Raw genomic sequence first — 16,458 nt, 5'->3', positions numbered from 1 at the left:
AAGAAAAATAAGTTCATATATAATATGGTTCTTAGGTAATTTCTTCACCTTGACATTCTTATCGGTGAATTCCTGCTCACTGTTCTTAAAAGCATTTGCAGCAGTGTAGTTTTATAGTCCTCATATATTTCGATTTTTTAGCTTAAAAAAAAAACAACTCTCTGAAAGAAGTCTTACGATGACACTTGATTTGATTGCGAATTTCGAATTTTTGATTTTCATTCTTCTTCTGTATTCTTAATAAACTCGAAAGGTATATTATTTACCTTTTTGTTCTTCATTTCGCTGTATGTTTTTGAACTTGTCCAATGAACCATCCTCGTTTACTTCGTTTTCCGTTTTAATGTCTAAAATGTACAGTTTATTCTTGCTGTCATCTAGCTCCCCAATGTACTCTTTCCATTTTCCTCAAACTCAATTCGCTCATTAAACACTCATTTCTATCTTTAGTTTCTATATTGTCATTGTAATTGTCCCTTGCTGCCCTTCTAGAGTATTCGCATGAAATTTGCTCTCATATATAATATTCAAATTTCTCTATCTTTTTAAATTCCTCATGTCACCTTCTCTTCTATTATACATTTCCCTGTCTTTGTAAATTTCCCTTCTTAATTCGCATCTCTTCTTAATTCGATACACTTTCTATACATCCTTTCTTTCCCCTCTACAGTCTCCCTTCGTCATGGAAACCAATTGTTACTGGTTAAGCAATGAAAACAATGTGTGTCTGCAGCCGAGACTACTTTGACTAACCAAGAAGCGCGTAACTTTAAAATAATAATAATAATAATAATCTTCCTTTGAAAGTGGCACACGTCAGGTGGACATTCTAATCGCATTAACCTCTTGTTTAAGAACAGACATAACTTTAATTTGTTCTGTCTCTCTTTCTACTTTCTTCCATATAGATCTAAATACTTTCAGCATTGATCCATTTATCTCGTACTCAAAATATTGGGGGGACACGTCCCCCTGTCCCCCCGCCAGAGACGCCCGTGAAAGAAACCACATCTAGATAAGTCAATGTGTTAACGTAAAACATAATTCAGAGCTTTATTCAACTTCCAACAGATGGTAGTGGAAGTTCTAGTGACAAAAAACTTCGTTCCCGGATTTATTACAGTATCTTTAGTGTTAATTTCTGGAAAATGAACAAGAACGTAGCTTTAACCCGTCCATACAGCTGCACGTGCTGTAAACAAAACGAAGATAAATGCTATTAACCAATCACTGCAGTATTCTTTCACACTGCTGTACGCAGCCCAGGTCACACTGACTGCACTGTTTACGGTAGTTGAATAGTGAATTTTCCCTCAAATATTCCAAGCATTATTATTTTTGTCATTTGGAAATCATACATTACAAGTCATCCTGTCCTATTACGATTATAGAATTATGACTTGTAAAACATTCTAAACTTGTCGACAGAACTGCAATCTCTATTGTTGTTGAGTCTTTGGCAACAACGCTTCAAACGCAGCACATGTTCTGTCGAACTGTCAGACACTACTCTTCTTTAATCGCACAGTAGGCATAGCCACTGTTTGCATGATTCTCCCCAACATATTGATATTTATTATCATTAATAATAATAGTGCTAAGTATTGAATTCAATAAGTGATTTACACAACTGCATTAATTTTTTATTGAGAACTCCAAATAATCTCTGACAATTGGTACAATATTGAAAAAATATTCTGCTAAGGCAGATTTGGTAGAGACAATAATGGTATAGGGAATTGGACATATTTCCAAAACCCTTTTATTACTATAAAACGTCACTAACTAACTAACTAACTCTATGGCCTATGGAGCCCGAAGGTTCAATGCTGCGTTCACAAAAGCTCTCCACTGACTTCTATCCTTAGTTAACTGCATCCAGTTTCTACTTTGTATTCTTATCTCTGCGAGATCCATCTTAATATTGTCCTCCCATCTGCGCCTAGGTCTTCCTAATGGTCGTTTTCCGATTGGTCTTCCATTTAAGACTTTGAAAGCGTTCCTACTTTCTTCCATCCTGGCTATATGTCCTGCAAACTTGAGCCTCCTAGACTTGACGACCCTAACAATGTTGGGTAAACCGTATAAATTATGTTACTAATGAAGTCGTTATGAAGTTTCCGCCATTCCCCATTCCCGTTCCTCTTGGGTCCGAATATTCGTCTCAGGATTTTGTTCTCAAATACTTTCAATCTATGTTCTTCCCTCAGTGTACTACGTTGCATTATGACACAGAAAGTGGTCCGAAAACCAAATAGAGTCTCTTAAATTTGTTGGTTGGTTATTAAGGATGTCCCAGAGCCAATTCACAACTAAGAGATGGATGTATGGTGTTTCGCAGGGCCCAGGCGCAGCCAAGAGAGTGGTAGAAATTTTCAGGGTCTAGACGCAGCCAAGAAATTATGGTAAGGAGCTCTCAAGCCCCAGACACAGGCAAGAGAGGCTAAAGTAGTTCGCAAGGCCCAGCGCAGCCGAGAGAAGGTAGGCAAGGTGACCAATCCCAGAGCAGACTGATGTCTTCAAAGGTGTTGCGGCTCTTTATATATTCTACCCTCCTGGGTCCTCGTAAAACTTCGGGATGATTATGACGTTCGCCCTTTTCCGGATCACGTGATACCTGTCGTTACTTGTAAAGAATCACGTGGTTTTATTGATAAATATGTTGCAAGTATAGGATATAACAATATGTTAGCAGCCCTTCTTATTGTAGATCAAGGTATATAGTATAGAGGGAATTAACATCTAATTTTGACCAGCTGTGAGATTGTTCTGATTTGATTAGAGAGAGGGTAACAGTTTGACACAGTACAGCAACCCTTATTCTTATGTTTTAAGGATGCAATGAAGCTCTGTATTTCGACTGTTACTAATGGGCATATATCTTTAATTAAAAAAAAACACTACCCTAGCAGCATAGTTGGCTAGTGGATGGCACGGTTGAAAGTACGATACCCCAACGTAGTTATAACTGTATGTTGCCCAATCAACAATTTGCCATTATTTAATCAACAACTTCGACCTTGTTGCTTTACTTCTTTCGTAGGATGCTACGGTACCTTAGTAATTGAATTGATTGAAAAGTGCTCCACAAAATAGCCAGCTATAACGTAAGCACAAAGTTCTAAGTTGGCCAGCCTATCGTTTTCCATTATTGGGCCCGGGGCCGCGGTGGCTCAGTGGTAGAGCGTTCACCTCTGGTGCTTGGGGTCCCGGGTTCGATCCCAGCCCCCGCCATGTGAACTTTGTGGTGGACAAACACCGTGTGCGTGGGTTTTCTCGGGGTTCTCCCGTTTCCTCCCACTTTATTCATTCCACCATTTCATTCATTACTCATTATCACCGTCTCCTTTAGCCTGACCGGCATAACCGTGGGACGTAAAACTCAAAGATTTCATTTCATTTCATTTTTCATTATTGGGCCCACTGTCTTTCCCTTACTTTTATGCTCAATGGCATTAAGTATGGTTGTAGCGTTCATGCAACATTAGGTGTAAAGTGCTCTCTTTCTTTCCGTTTTTAAATAAAAATTATTCAAAGATGTACCGAAGTTGTTTTGAGCCGAAGTCGTATTATTTTTGTCAAACAATATTTGTAACATGTAATGAAATCTTTCAGGCTAACTTTCTACGATTATGCCAATTAGGCTAAGGGAGACGATGATTAAGGCAAGTGAATGATTATGGAAGAATGGATGGAAAGAGAATGTGGGAGGAAAGGGGAGTACCCCGAGAAAACCCATGGACACAATATTGGCCACCACAAACTTACTTGGCCGGGAATCGAACCCCACGCACTAAAGGTATGCACTCTATCACTGATCCATCGTGATCTCCAAACAATATTTTTAGTTAGTCCCTTTTTTCTAATGGCACATAATGGTACGCAGTATCAGCACTTTTTTGAAGTTTTTTAAAAAGAAATTGTGATTCCTCTAGCCCAGTGGTTCTCAAACTTTCCGATAACGCGGAACCCCTGTTCATTTGGTAAATGATCTGTGGACCCCCTTACAATGCTATCTCAAATTTCATATGCTACTTAAAAAATATACTAATTAGAATTATGGCTGACAAGAAAAAGATCAAGAAAAATAATGCAAGAAGTAATTTATTCTAAAGATACATGATTGTTTCCTAGTGAACGAAATTTTAATTGAAAATACAGTAACTTTCAAGACTAAAAATCCTTTTTCTTTTTCTCTTTTCTCTCTCTCTCTCTCTCTCTCTCTCCCTCTCTTTTTTTAAAGGAAATCCACTTGATAAATAATATTTTCGAATGTTGGGTCACTAATGTGAAGAATGAAATTCTTTGTGTTTTTCCATAATTGCACTGAAATCTGGAATAAGTTTTATCACCGTCAATGTTAGCTCCGATTCCACATTAAGACGATTTCGCTTTAAGGTTGTAATACTGCAAAGAGCACAAGAGGTCTGCTCACATTAGTAAGTGGTAGAGAAAGGCATCAAATGTTGCAATGCCTTAACCGTTGTATAGAATTTTTTAGACAACTCCTATATAACGGTCCACAGAGCAGAAATTTAGAAATACTTGGGGATAGAAATTTAGTAAAGTAGGAGAACATTTAAATGTACGAATGTAGGTATAATTTCTAATTGTTTCATTTTTAGTAGGATGATAGGAGAACAATAGAAAGAAATGCAGAGATCTTATTAAACGCTTGCAGGGACATGGATTTAGAAGTAAATGCAGAGAAAACTAAATACATGGAAGTGTATCGGGACCGTAATACGGCAAATTCTTGATACATTAAAATATTAAATAATACTTTTGATAAATTGGATACTTTCAAATATTTAGGATCGATATTAACAGACGAAAATCATATTCACGAAGAAATTAAATGTCGACTAAAAGCAGGAAATTCGTGTTACTATTCGGTTCAAAATCTCTTGTCGCGAATTCTGTCAGGGAATTTAAAGCTTAAAATATATAAAACGATAATCATGCCTGTTGTTCTGTATGGTTGCGAAACATGGTCGCTTACTCTGAGGGAAAAATATAGACTGAAAGTATTTGAGAACAAGATCCTGAGAAGAATATTCGGACCCAAGAGGAACGGGAATGGGGAATGGCGGAAACTTCATAACGAGGAACCACATAATTTATACGGTTTACCCAACATTGTTAGGGTCGTCAAGTCTAGGAGGTTAAGGTGGGCAGGTCATGTAGCTAGAATGGAAGAAAGTAAAAACGCTTTCAAAGTCTTGACTGGAAGACCAGCCGGAAAACGACCATTAGGAAGACGTAGGCGCAGATGGGAGGACAATATTAAGATGGATCTCTCAGGAATAGGAATACAAAGTAGAAACTGGATCCAATTAGCTAAGGATAGAAGTCAGTGGAGAGCTTTTGTGAACGCGGCATTGAACCTCCGGGTTCCATAGGCCATAGAGCTAGTTAGTTAGTTTATTTTTAGTAACTAAAAAACTTTTTTCATAATAGCTGTATGTTCCATTTTATTACAATACATTTCAAGTTTTAGGTTCGCGGACCCTCTGACTAGGTCCCACGGACCCCACTTTGAGAACTACTGCTCTAGCCATTTTCATATCGTATATAAAATAAAAGTGGACGCAAATATGTTCTAGCATAAGTCTCAAATCACTGAGGCAACTTCAATCAAACTTGATATACTTCCTACACAATCTTGGTTTCATTGAAATGTGTATCTCACAAGGAAAAGGGATACCAATAATTTTGCACAAATCTGTTCTCCTAGTGCGAAAAACAGGCATTTCAGACAAGGACTATGCCTAAGGCTTGCTCGTCGTAATTTATGGTATTCGTCTCTTTGTTTTCAAACATTTTGTATAACCATTATTCTTCTCTGGGAAGGAAGGACATTTTACCTAATTGTATACATATTTTATATTCTGCAAATGAGTACATTAACAATATTGCAAATAAAATTAGAAATGAGGATAAGTCGCAGGACATGTTCAAAATGCGGAAGTAGAATAGATTCATAATGAATATCAGCACTTTTTCCCTCAGCGCTTTTGTCAGCACTTTTAACATATTACAAAAATGTTTTAGGAAGTGTAAATGTATGTAGTTTGACAGCCATGCAATCTAAGGCAGTGGCAAAAGTGAAACACATACGGAGATAATAAGAAGCCATGTTAATTGTAAATTGAGAAGCTATACAAATTGTGGAAAGTATTTCAGCGTTTTAAAACAGAATTAAAATGATTTCCGGATACCACAATACCAGAATGTGAACTAACGTAATTTCAATGTATGTGCTTCACTTCGGCAGTACTAGAAAGACAGGCAACGGCCTACATATTTATAGGTAAGTTCTTATGATTCATGTAGTCCCGCGTAGCATACTTGCTAACTCTATCGCCTTTGGTACGAATGGTCCCGGGTTCGGTTTCCGGTGGGAACACTGGGTGGAAAAGTATTTTCAAGCCAGTCATCGTGAGTCAGGATTTCCAGGGTTTTCCCTCGTTCACACCAGGCAAATGCCGAGATGGAACCTAACATAGAGGACTCAGGCCGCTTCCTTCCTATGCCAATCTTTTGTTCCTTCACTTTCCTCACATAGTGTGATCGTCGAGGTACATCATCTCTCATACATGACAGGCTAAGATGCCGGGATATCTAATCCTAATCTTATGATCCATCCTTACAGAATGCAGAGTAGACTCATGTTATAGTATGTTTTGATGTGTTGAAATCTTTGGAGTACTAGTCAAATAAAAGACTGTCCAGATTTTTGAATTTTGTACAATTTCTTATTCCTTGGTTAATACGTAGTATTTTTTATTATTATTGATTGAGAGGGAAGGTCAGTTTACTAATGTTTCTCATTATCTATTAATAATTAGCCTTGAACAGATTATTGATCGTGATGTGTGTATGGGAGGCCTAGGTAGGTAGTCGCAGCCGCAACATATGAGTTTTATGATGAGCTGCTAACGTCAACTGCGTCCTTCATTCTTAATGACTGGGCAGCGGCTGTAATTAATGTGTTCCTGGTTCCGGTGTTGTTTAATCAGCGCTTCATTTAACCCTATTGTCATATTGCTTTCATCCGTAGCCGGTATCAAAGCTCACATCATATCGCTAATACATTGCATTATAGGTCAAATGGTTAAATGACAAGAAATTCAACCTTTTGTATACATGCAATGTTCATAAGAACTATCACATATCAACGTTAATAAGGCTCATCAGTGTTATTGGCAATGGAGATCATGTTTTCAATTGCCTGCCTTACCGTCATAGATGTTCCAATTAGTCAAATCTAAGCTCGCAGGGCATTTGATAATAGTCTAACAACTGCTTTAAATGCTCTTTTATTTACATTTTAAATTTAATTGTTTTTCCTGTTGGGTGTTGAAGGTTCAAACTCTGAGATATCTTTGTGATACCGATCTGCCAGTAAATCAGTAGTAGTCTAGTGCGTTTAGACAGATTTTGAGCCAAACCTGATCAAAAATAATAACAAAGAGAAACCCCTTGGATTATGTTCAATATGCTGTCCAGAACATACCCTGAAAATTCCCACCTTCTCCCACTTTGGGAAAATCAGCCATCTTGGATTCAATCTGGTGACCAGACCGATATATCGACTTACATTTAAATGACAATATCTACTCACAGAATTAAGCTCAGTTTCAAGATGATACGGTAACATATATTAAGGAATGCAAGTTTGCATGCTTCTTTGTATTGACGCCAAACTGAAAAATGGCGCGGCTAAGCAGTTTGCGTACGCGCCTTTGGCATGGGAGACTCGGATTTGATTCCCAGCGGGAGCTCATGTTGTTCGGATTCCACGTTAATCAGTGGGTCCCGTCTCATATAGCCTCGATGCTGAAAAGGACGTTAAACTCAAAATAAACTCAACTCAACTGAAAAATGGCGGCCATTATGTAAAAAAATATATAATTATTATCATTTTTCATTAATGTTGTATTGACATATGGCTCAGAAACTAACCGAGATATGAAAAAAATACCTTGAAATAAACGTGATAGAGCATAATCGTAGCTTTCAAATGACGCCACTTCTGTTGTCTATCTTGAAAAGTAAAGGAGCTAGTGAAGTTTATGTAACACCGGGTGTGCAATTTTCGATAAGATGACAATTATTCTCAGATGCCTGCTATAGTGGTTTTTTGTGCACTCACATCTCTTCTCTATTTGACTTGTGATACTTACTTCAGGTTCTTAAAGTATAAAAATATTTAGTCAGATGACCTGAATGTGGTCGATAAGTCTGCCATTTTGGATTCAATATGGCGTCCAGATGAAGAGACCGATGGCCGATGTCTATTCATATCTCGGTTAATTTCTGAGTTAAATATCAATAAAACATTATTATAAAATGATTTTTTTTTACATATTGACCGCCATTTTTCAGTATGTCTGCAATACATAAAAGCATGCAAACTTGCATTCCTAAATCTATGCTATTATCTTAAAACTGACATAAGATCGAAGTTTCCAGCTTAATTCTGTGAGTAGATATTGTCATTTAAATGCAAGTAGATGTCTCGGTCTGATCACCATATTCAATTCAAGATAGCGGATTTTCCCAAAATGGGAGAAGGTGTGAATTTTCAGTATATGTTCTGGACAGCACACTGAACACAACTCATGGAGTTTTGCTTTATTATTATTTTTGCCCAGGTTGGAGACTAAATGCACTGAACTATACGGAGAAGTGTGGAAGATAGTAAACAATCCGAGCCGAGCCAAGTCTGTTTCTGTCCGAGCTCGGCTACCAAACCTAGCGAGCTTTATTTCTTAGGCGATGAGCTACTTGCTCACCAGGATTCGTTCTGATCCGGTTAGTAGTTACCGAGAAATAAGGTACCACACACACACACACACAAATACACAATTACGCGTTCATACACACACCTGAAGTAACACTATAAGTTCTCTTATGCTTACGAGCTAATAACCCAGGAAATCAAATAGTAATCCTTCTGGTTTGATTTCTGTTAATTGCTTAAGGTGGATCGCCACCCGGAAGTCAGTACATATTTTAGCTCATTGCCTTAACTACTGTGCAATGAAACGTTACATATTATAGATATTGTGCTATAAGATAGAGTAATGTTTCAGCTACAACACAAGACACTGATTCATTTGGTTGTGTATTGTGATATCGAAAAAAGGTAACAAATAAAAGAAAATATTTGATTCCTTTTTACAATGAGCACACAAGATGGCACTTACTGTAAGATCTTACTAGAACTGCTCAATTTTATGAAATGTTCATTTGTATGTGTAAAGTATTTTAAAGTAACGATCTCATTATGAAACAGATATATTGTTTGACCGTTTTTCGTGTTATGTTTCACATTTTATTTGAGTATTAATCTATATTTAAGGAAATAGATTTTGAGAAGAGCTTGCACAGAACGCCATAATGCGTCGTTGCCAAATTTGTACGTTCACTGTAGTAGTCACAATAAGAAAATTATTGGATTATAGCGTTGCAGTTCAAGAAGCACAATTGCGGTAAGGGTCGAAAACTGATTTCTCTAGTAAGTATCCAAGCAGATTTCCATGATTACTTCCTTTATTATCTGGCATCAGTAAACACTCGACACTATCTGGCAACGCCACTCTATTTAAGCAGCGTTTAGCATAGCACTGGGAACACCTAGTGATCCACCTTAATTTAGAGTAAAGCTTTGATGAACAAGACTGTTGAGCTTTAATGAACTTAATAACGATGCTGTTTGTTTATCTTACTTTTGGTTCTCAATTTCCATTAATATTTTCAAATGCCTTTCCAATATACGATAATCCATTTCCAAGGGATGAATAGATATTTAAATAATTATCTATAAAAACTATGGAATAAGTTCACGCTTCTAGTTCTCGCTTCTAAACCGTTTAAAAGTCAGTTTCCTTATCTTTTTTGCTTGGTCGCTAGCACAGCCTTTGAAGAAAGTGACCTAAGATTCGTTTTCCAATCGGCACAAGTCATTTTTAACGTTATCGCGGATTTTCATGCAAGTGTTCGTTGCGTTCGTTGCTTGCAATTTCTATGTATACCCAAAATTCAATTCATGTGAAATAGTTTATTAGCCTAGTTCAGAAAAGGTCCTTAGTTCAACGTTCTGGGTATGTGTTATGCATAGCTTCGAAATAGGCGCAGAGAACTGATCACTTCTTATTTGTTTGAAAAAGTATACCTTCCCGGTGGTTTCATATAAATTTCTTTAGGATCTGGTGGTAATCTTTGGAGCTAGACTGTGAAACACCCAAAGTAACATAATTAGGCAACCATACTTTCTTTGGCGTGAATGTGGTTGCATAACAGCTCAGGGGTTATATTGCAAAGTTTCGGGACGCTTTTATGCTACATTATACTGTCTGTGTGCGAACGGTCCCGGGTTCGATTCCCGGTGGGGTCACTCGGTCGAAAAAGTGTGACACGCTTTTTCAGGCCAGCCACCCTGAATGAGGTTTTCCTGGGTTTTCCTCATTCACACCAAGCATTCCTGGGTGGTACCTTAGGTCCAAGGCCGCATCGTTCCTTTCCCAATCCTTTCTTCCTTCCCTTTCCCCGGATTGTGTGCTCGCCGAGGGACGTCATCCCTCAAATCGCGACGGGCTAAATGGCCTTAGATGCCGGAAACCAAGAAATCTAAATCCTAAATCCCTAATTATACTGTCTGTGTTGTTTGTAACATTTTAAACAAGTGGATTACGTAGGTGAAGACCGTTAAATTATGTTCACAAAATTTATTTAATTATTATTAGATATATAATTTTATATTTTCTTTCTTCCAGATGTATGGCATTGCCTGGTACGTTGATCTTCCAGGAAAAATAGGAGATCTTGAAACACTTATACTCATAACTTCTTGTATTTGCCATGACTTGGATCACCCAGGATACAACAATATTTATCAGGTAAGCGAAAGTACGATAATTTGAATCTTTCAAGTATTAATGTAATATGCAAACTAATTTGATTGTGAATAGTTCCACTATTCAATAAATAAAACAGGTAATAATCGAATAGTTACGTTTTCTTCTTCGTCCCTTTTACAAGATTTTTGGACTAGGGGCAGACTCCAGGTACATAACCCAGATATCCAGACGTTATTTGGACAGTTCCAGTGTTATTTGGGCAATGTTCGGTTTCCATGTACTTGATGGAATTATTGAACAGATGGCGCTATTGGGTAAAATTAGCTATGCTTCTCAACTTGTATTAATTTGAGAACCTTATATCTTTAGATTTTGTTTATATGTTGTTTTTCTTTAAAATATTAAAATAGTTACATTTGTGAAATTAAATAAATCTTTCAATCCATAGCCTCAAATAATAGCCGTTGTTATTTTACTTTTATACTAATGCCACCTGCAGGGCAACTGTATCAACTACTTGAAGTCTGTAACTAACTGTACCAAGATTCGTTGTTCATCTAGTTTATTCATATCGACTATATCTTTATACTCACATGGGGCGCTCAGTGCATAAAGAATTCAAGTCCAGTTTTGGTCCTTATTTGATTCTTGTTTGAATGCTTAAAAGATTCGACTCCAGGCATTGTACCTTAAATAACTCTTATATTTGAAAAACAGTATTCAATTTTTCATGTATTTAAACGGAGCTTACAAAATCTATGTCTCATTTACTCACAATTTCGGTAATTGAACTTTAATGAATTGTGCTCTGAACACCCCATATCCTACATCTTATGTCCTTATACTTATATACTACATCCTGATATCCTTATCGTTTCACTTATATTTATTTATTTATTTTATTTGGATTTATAAGATTATACTGTCAGTAAGTCAAGGGTCAAACGTTAAGAATCGGGTTCGTTGATGAAGGAGATATTCAAACCGGAAGTGGTGGAGGTCAAGCATTTCTGGTTTAAACGTTGATCGCTATAGAGAAGAAAAACGGTAATAAATGGTGAGAAGCGGTTTCTTGCAATTGATTAAAGCGTCCCAAGAATGCACTTCATCTCTCCCCGTAACGCTCTACTAAAACCGGAAGTGAGAGAAATCCATTACAACTTCCGGTTTCAATTTTGAGGAAGATGAAGCAAAACTGATAAGAGATAGCGAAAAGCTTGTTTAAAAAATCGATTTAGCGCTCTGTGAATAGATTCCATCTTCTTTCTTAACCCTTTTTTCAAATTGGAAGTGGAAGAAATCAACTCCTTCCGTTTTTAACGTTGATCGCTATAGACTAAAACGGTAATAGATAGCAAGAATCGGTTTTCTGCAATGAATGAAGGGTTTTAAGCTTATATTCCATCTTCACTCTGATCTCTGTACTAAAATCGGAGGAGATAAAAATCTACAACCGCTTCCCACTTCTAGTTTTAATAATAGTGGAGAAAATATCAGACGATTCAAATCAAACTCCTTCAGATGTACACTCATGTCCAAAATTATTGTCGCATATCTATAATTGTCTTCTTGTAAGAACATAATTTGATAATAATTTTGCAGAGTACTTTTAATACTGATACTGTGTGTATAATCAAGAAATGTATATTTGTGGTAAATTTCGTAGGAAAAGAATTATAAATACGAAAATCATAATGAGTAAAATAAAATGTAATTAAATGGACAATAAAATTTTATTTTCCTTTCATTGTTCTTATTTACTGCTCTTTTGACATGAAATTTACCATATACTTGTCTTTGCCGATTATACACATACTAACATTATAAGAAATACCGGGCGAATTCGTTATCAAATTATATTACTAGAACAACATACTTATAGTCATGCGACAATAATTTTGGACATGAGTGTACATGTGACACTGTTACTTGTTTTTAAATGCAATTCTTGCTAATAGTGATAATATTTAATTGTTCACATTTTGTACTTCTATTAATGTAATTTCAAAACAACTACAGTACTTCAATGGACGGTAACGTTTTACCATCGGTTGCTATGCAACGCCAACGGATTAAACCTCCCACTTTGTCTACGCTGTTCAACTTATTAAACACTTTTATGGCTTCCGAATAGCTTTATAATCCATATCAGTAACTAATTATATTTGTGCTCCCACATTACAACAGTGTATTATTGAATTATCATGCCCTCAGGTAAACATCGCCAAGTGCAATTGTTGAACTCTAATGTGATCAATAAAGCAAAACACAAATGTAATTCCATAATAGAGTATGTGGAAAATTATGAAACATTTTTCGTTAACATATTTTTCAGCTTTTTTTTAAATAGTGGAATTGAAAAGAGGAAGACAAACTGGTTGAAATGCTGACTAAGAAGAAACTGTATCATGAGGGACATTCTAAAGGGTATAGGGGCAGGGAAGAGAAGGAGGGGATGAAGGAGTTGGAATATTAGGTAAGATAAAAAAAAAAAAGAGGAACTAGTTGGAACTTTGGCTGAGGCGGAGCCGCATCATGAGGGACATAATAATGGGTAAAAAGGAGAAAACAAGAGGGAGTGGAAAATAAATTACAATTGATGGATGGTATTAAAACGGATAGTTGGTACGTTAAAAGGAAGTGATCAGCTGAGGATCGTATTACATGAAAATTACCTATTTGTAGGGAGGCGGGCGCACGAGACAAGAGTTGAAACGGGAAAATGATGTCACGCTTCCAGAAACGTATCTTTCGGAAGAGCTCAGTCTCATCTAGAATACGTAACAACAATCCTATCTCGCCTAGTCTTTTGTGAAACTCCACCCATTTCACAAAAAGTCTATTTTGCCTAGTCTTGTGTGAAACCCTACCCGTTTCGCAAAACGTCTATCTCGCTTATCTTGTATGAAACCCTACACATTTCACAAAAGTATCTCTCCTAGTCTTGTGTGAAACCCTAACCATTTCACAAAACCTCTATCTCGCCTAATCTTGTATGAAACCCTACCTATTTCACAAAAAGTCTATCTCACCTAGTTTTGTGTGAAACCCAACCCATTTTGCAAAAAGTCTATTCCGCCTACTCTTATGTGATATCCTACCCATTTACTGTAAGGGAACGCGGTGGCTCAATTGGTAGAGCGTTCACCTCCGGTGCTTGGGGTTCCTGGTTCGATCCCTGCTCGCGCCGTGTGGACTTTGTGGTGGACAAACACCGTGCTCGTGGGCTTTCTCGGGTCTCTCCCGTTTCCTCACACTTTTTTCATTCCACCATTTCATTCATTTCTCCTCATCACCGTCTCCTTTAGCCTAACCGGCATAACCGTGGGACGTAAAACTCAAAGATGTCATTTCCATTTACTGTAAGTGACATGGAGCCCGGTTAGAAATCTAGATGAGGGATTAACTCAGGTTTCCACATTGTAGATTTAAGCAGAAGGTTCATCCAGGCCAGGACTCTAGTAAAGCCCAACAAATGCTTAACTTAGCATCTTTAGCTGAGATAGCGTCTGTCCGGATTAATCTAAGAACCACTCACCTCCCACAACGAACAGAGGCAACGTGCCATCTTCCCGTCTCTTCTTTTACCTTCTACCTTTCCTCGTCTTTCATTTTATTTAGCATTGGGTTTAATATTACCTCGATCCTGTACCTAAGAACCCTGAAAGTCAACATGTGAGGAATGCTAATTAACAACTCCAGAATCCTCGTATTTAAGAGCTAAAGGATGTTCCATAAAGAAAGCAAGTTTTGAAATCCCCGCCATTTCTGTACTAGTAAGTTGGCAGCGCTGAACGTTACCGATTTTCATTTGTTGTGGTTAGTAGTCACGCAGCGCCAAATAGAGCTTTTTGTACGGGTAGGAATGAAACGCATCACGACGGAACAGCGTGTTGTCATAGTGAAACTTTATTGCAGTACAAATGTGGTGAATATTGTGAATTCCTACCCGTACAGAAAATAGATGACAATCACGCGCTACTTGGCGGTTTGTGACTAACAAAGATAAAAATCATGTAACGTTCAGTGCTGCCAACTTGCTAGAACAGAAATGACAGTATTTCAAATATTGGCTTCTTTATGAGTCACCCTTACTTTGTGAAGACTTTCCTTTGCAAAGAATTACATCTAGCATTTTTTTTTCTTTCGTTGCAGATAAACGCTAAGACAGAGCTGGCTCTGCGATACAATGACATATCGCCGTTGGAAAATCATCATTGTTCGGTTGCATTCAGGGTGCTGGAAAACCCGGATTGTAACATATTTCGTAATTTATCTCCTGAGAATTACAAGAAGGTTCGAGAAGGGATGATTCGCTGCATTTTAGCCACTGACATGGCTCGTCATAATGAAATACTCAACCAGTTTAAAGAGATTATCCCGGACTTTGACTTCAGCAACAAGGCACATACGAATCTGGTAAGGTTAACGTTTCTTTCTATTCTTCTAATTGTTAATAAATACCGTATTTCTTCAAATATAAAGCGCATCTTTTTGGCAGCTTTTACACGTCCAAAATTCAGGTGCGCCTTAGATTCGATGGCGTCTTGGATTCGATGTGTATATACTACAATATACATATTTATTCATTGCACGTATGTTACAACATAGAATCTACTGCAGTCTTTGATACTGGTAGTTACAAGTAATTTGCTTAAAATTGATTGCATTACAGCAATGACAGACTGCACAAAGATGGTAATCGCTCATGAACAATGAACATTTCGTTTTACTGATATTAAAATACTTGTCGAAATAGGAATGTATTTGTACATTATTTCTGCGCCTTATATTCGAAGCTTTTTTAAAAATAGGTTTAAATGAGGTGAAGTTTCAGGTGTATCTTAGATTCGATGGCGCCTTATATTCGAATAAATACGGACATATTTACGATTTTACTTCCTTAAACTTCAATGAACCATCAGAAGACTTATCTGTAAGATACGGGTTTTTCTAGATGTACGCGACCACAGAATTGTCAAGGAGAATAAGCAAAACGGACAGCTAAGAAAACAAATCAGTGTAATTTGACAAATTCGGCAAGCAGCAACCAAACATTTCCTCAGTGTGAGAAAAGTTTGAGCTTTTCCCGCCAATAGCAAACATACGACGTAGGTATATCATTGCCGTAATGCATGAAAAAAGTGACCATCGTTCTGAAAAATCAGCATTCTCAAGTTTTATTGTATGACGATTCCTTTGAGCTGCTTGCCGCAACAAGTTAACTTTGACAGTCCTGCACTTTCGTACGTGCATGAAGTTGGCCGAATCATTTTCTCCGAATCGAAATATTCTGGGGGGACATCAATTTCATTTCACTTTCCTTCGTGGCAATCGGATACAAATCATCACATTTTTTTCTCAAAAAACACATTTCAAATCGGATTGTCGCGGGACAATCCCCCCAGTTCCAAGATTGGAAGGGACATGTCCCCCTCATCAGGCCCGTGCTGGCCCACCGGGACACCAGGACATGTCCCGATGCGCCCTCCGAAACATCACATTATAAATAAAGGTACGAGTTTTATGTATAATAAATTCTTACAGTTGTTATTGGTAAAGAACCTGTGATAAGTACACTGCGCCCTTT

The 16,458-nt window shown here is 37.3% G+C and overlaps 1 protein-coding gene across 2 annotated transcripts in view; it reads left to right on the top strand.

The window, feature by feature from the left end:
- LOC145668959 (uncharacterized) overlaps window positions 1-16,458 on the top strand; it is a 590,098-nt gene that overhangs the window by 492,381 nt on the left and 81,259 nt on the right. For both annotated transcript variants that reach the window (XM_081737250.1, XM_081737251.1), the window contains exons 8-9: window positions 10,785-10,907; window positions 15,024-15,287. In XM_081737250.1, the coding sequence (XP_081593376.1) occupies window positions 10,785-10,907; window positions 15,024-15,287 (387 nt within the window). The remainder of the gene's footprint in view (window positions 1-10,784; window positions 10,908-15,023; window positions 15,288-16,458) is intronic.

Source organism: Thermobia domestica, chromosome 13, assembly GCF_964235325.1.
Source record: "Thermobia domestica chromosome 13, izTheDome1.hap1.1, whole genome shotgun sequence".
Taxonomy (NCBI): Eukaryota; Metazoa; Arthropoda; class Insecta; order Zygentoma; family Lepismatidae; genus Thermobia; species Thermobia domestica.
This window is presented reverse-complemented; position numbering and strand designations above follow the sequence as displayed.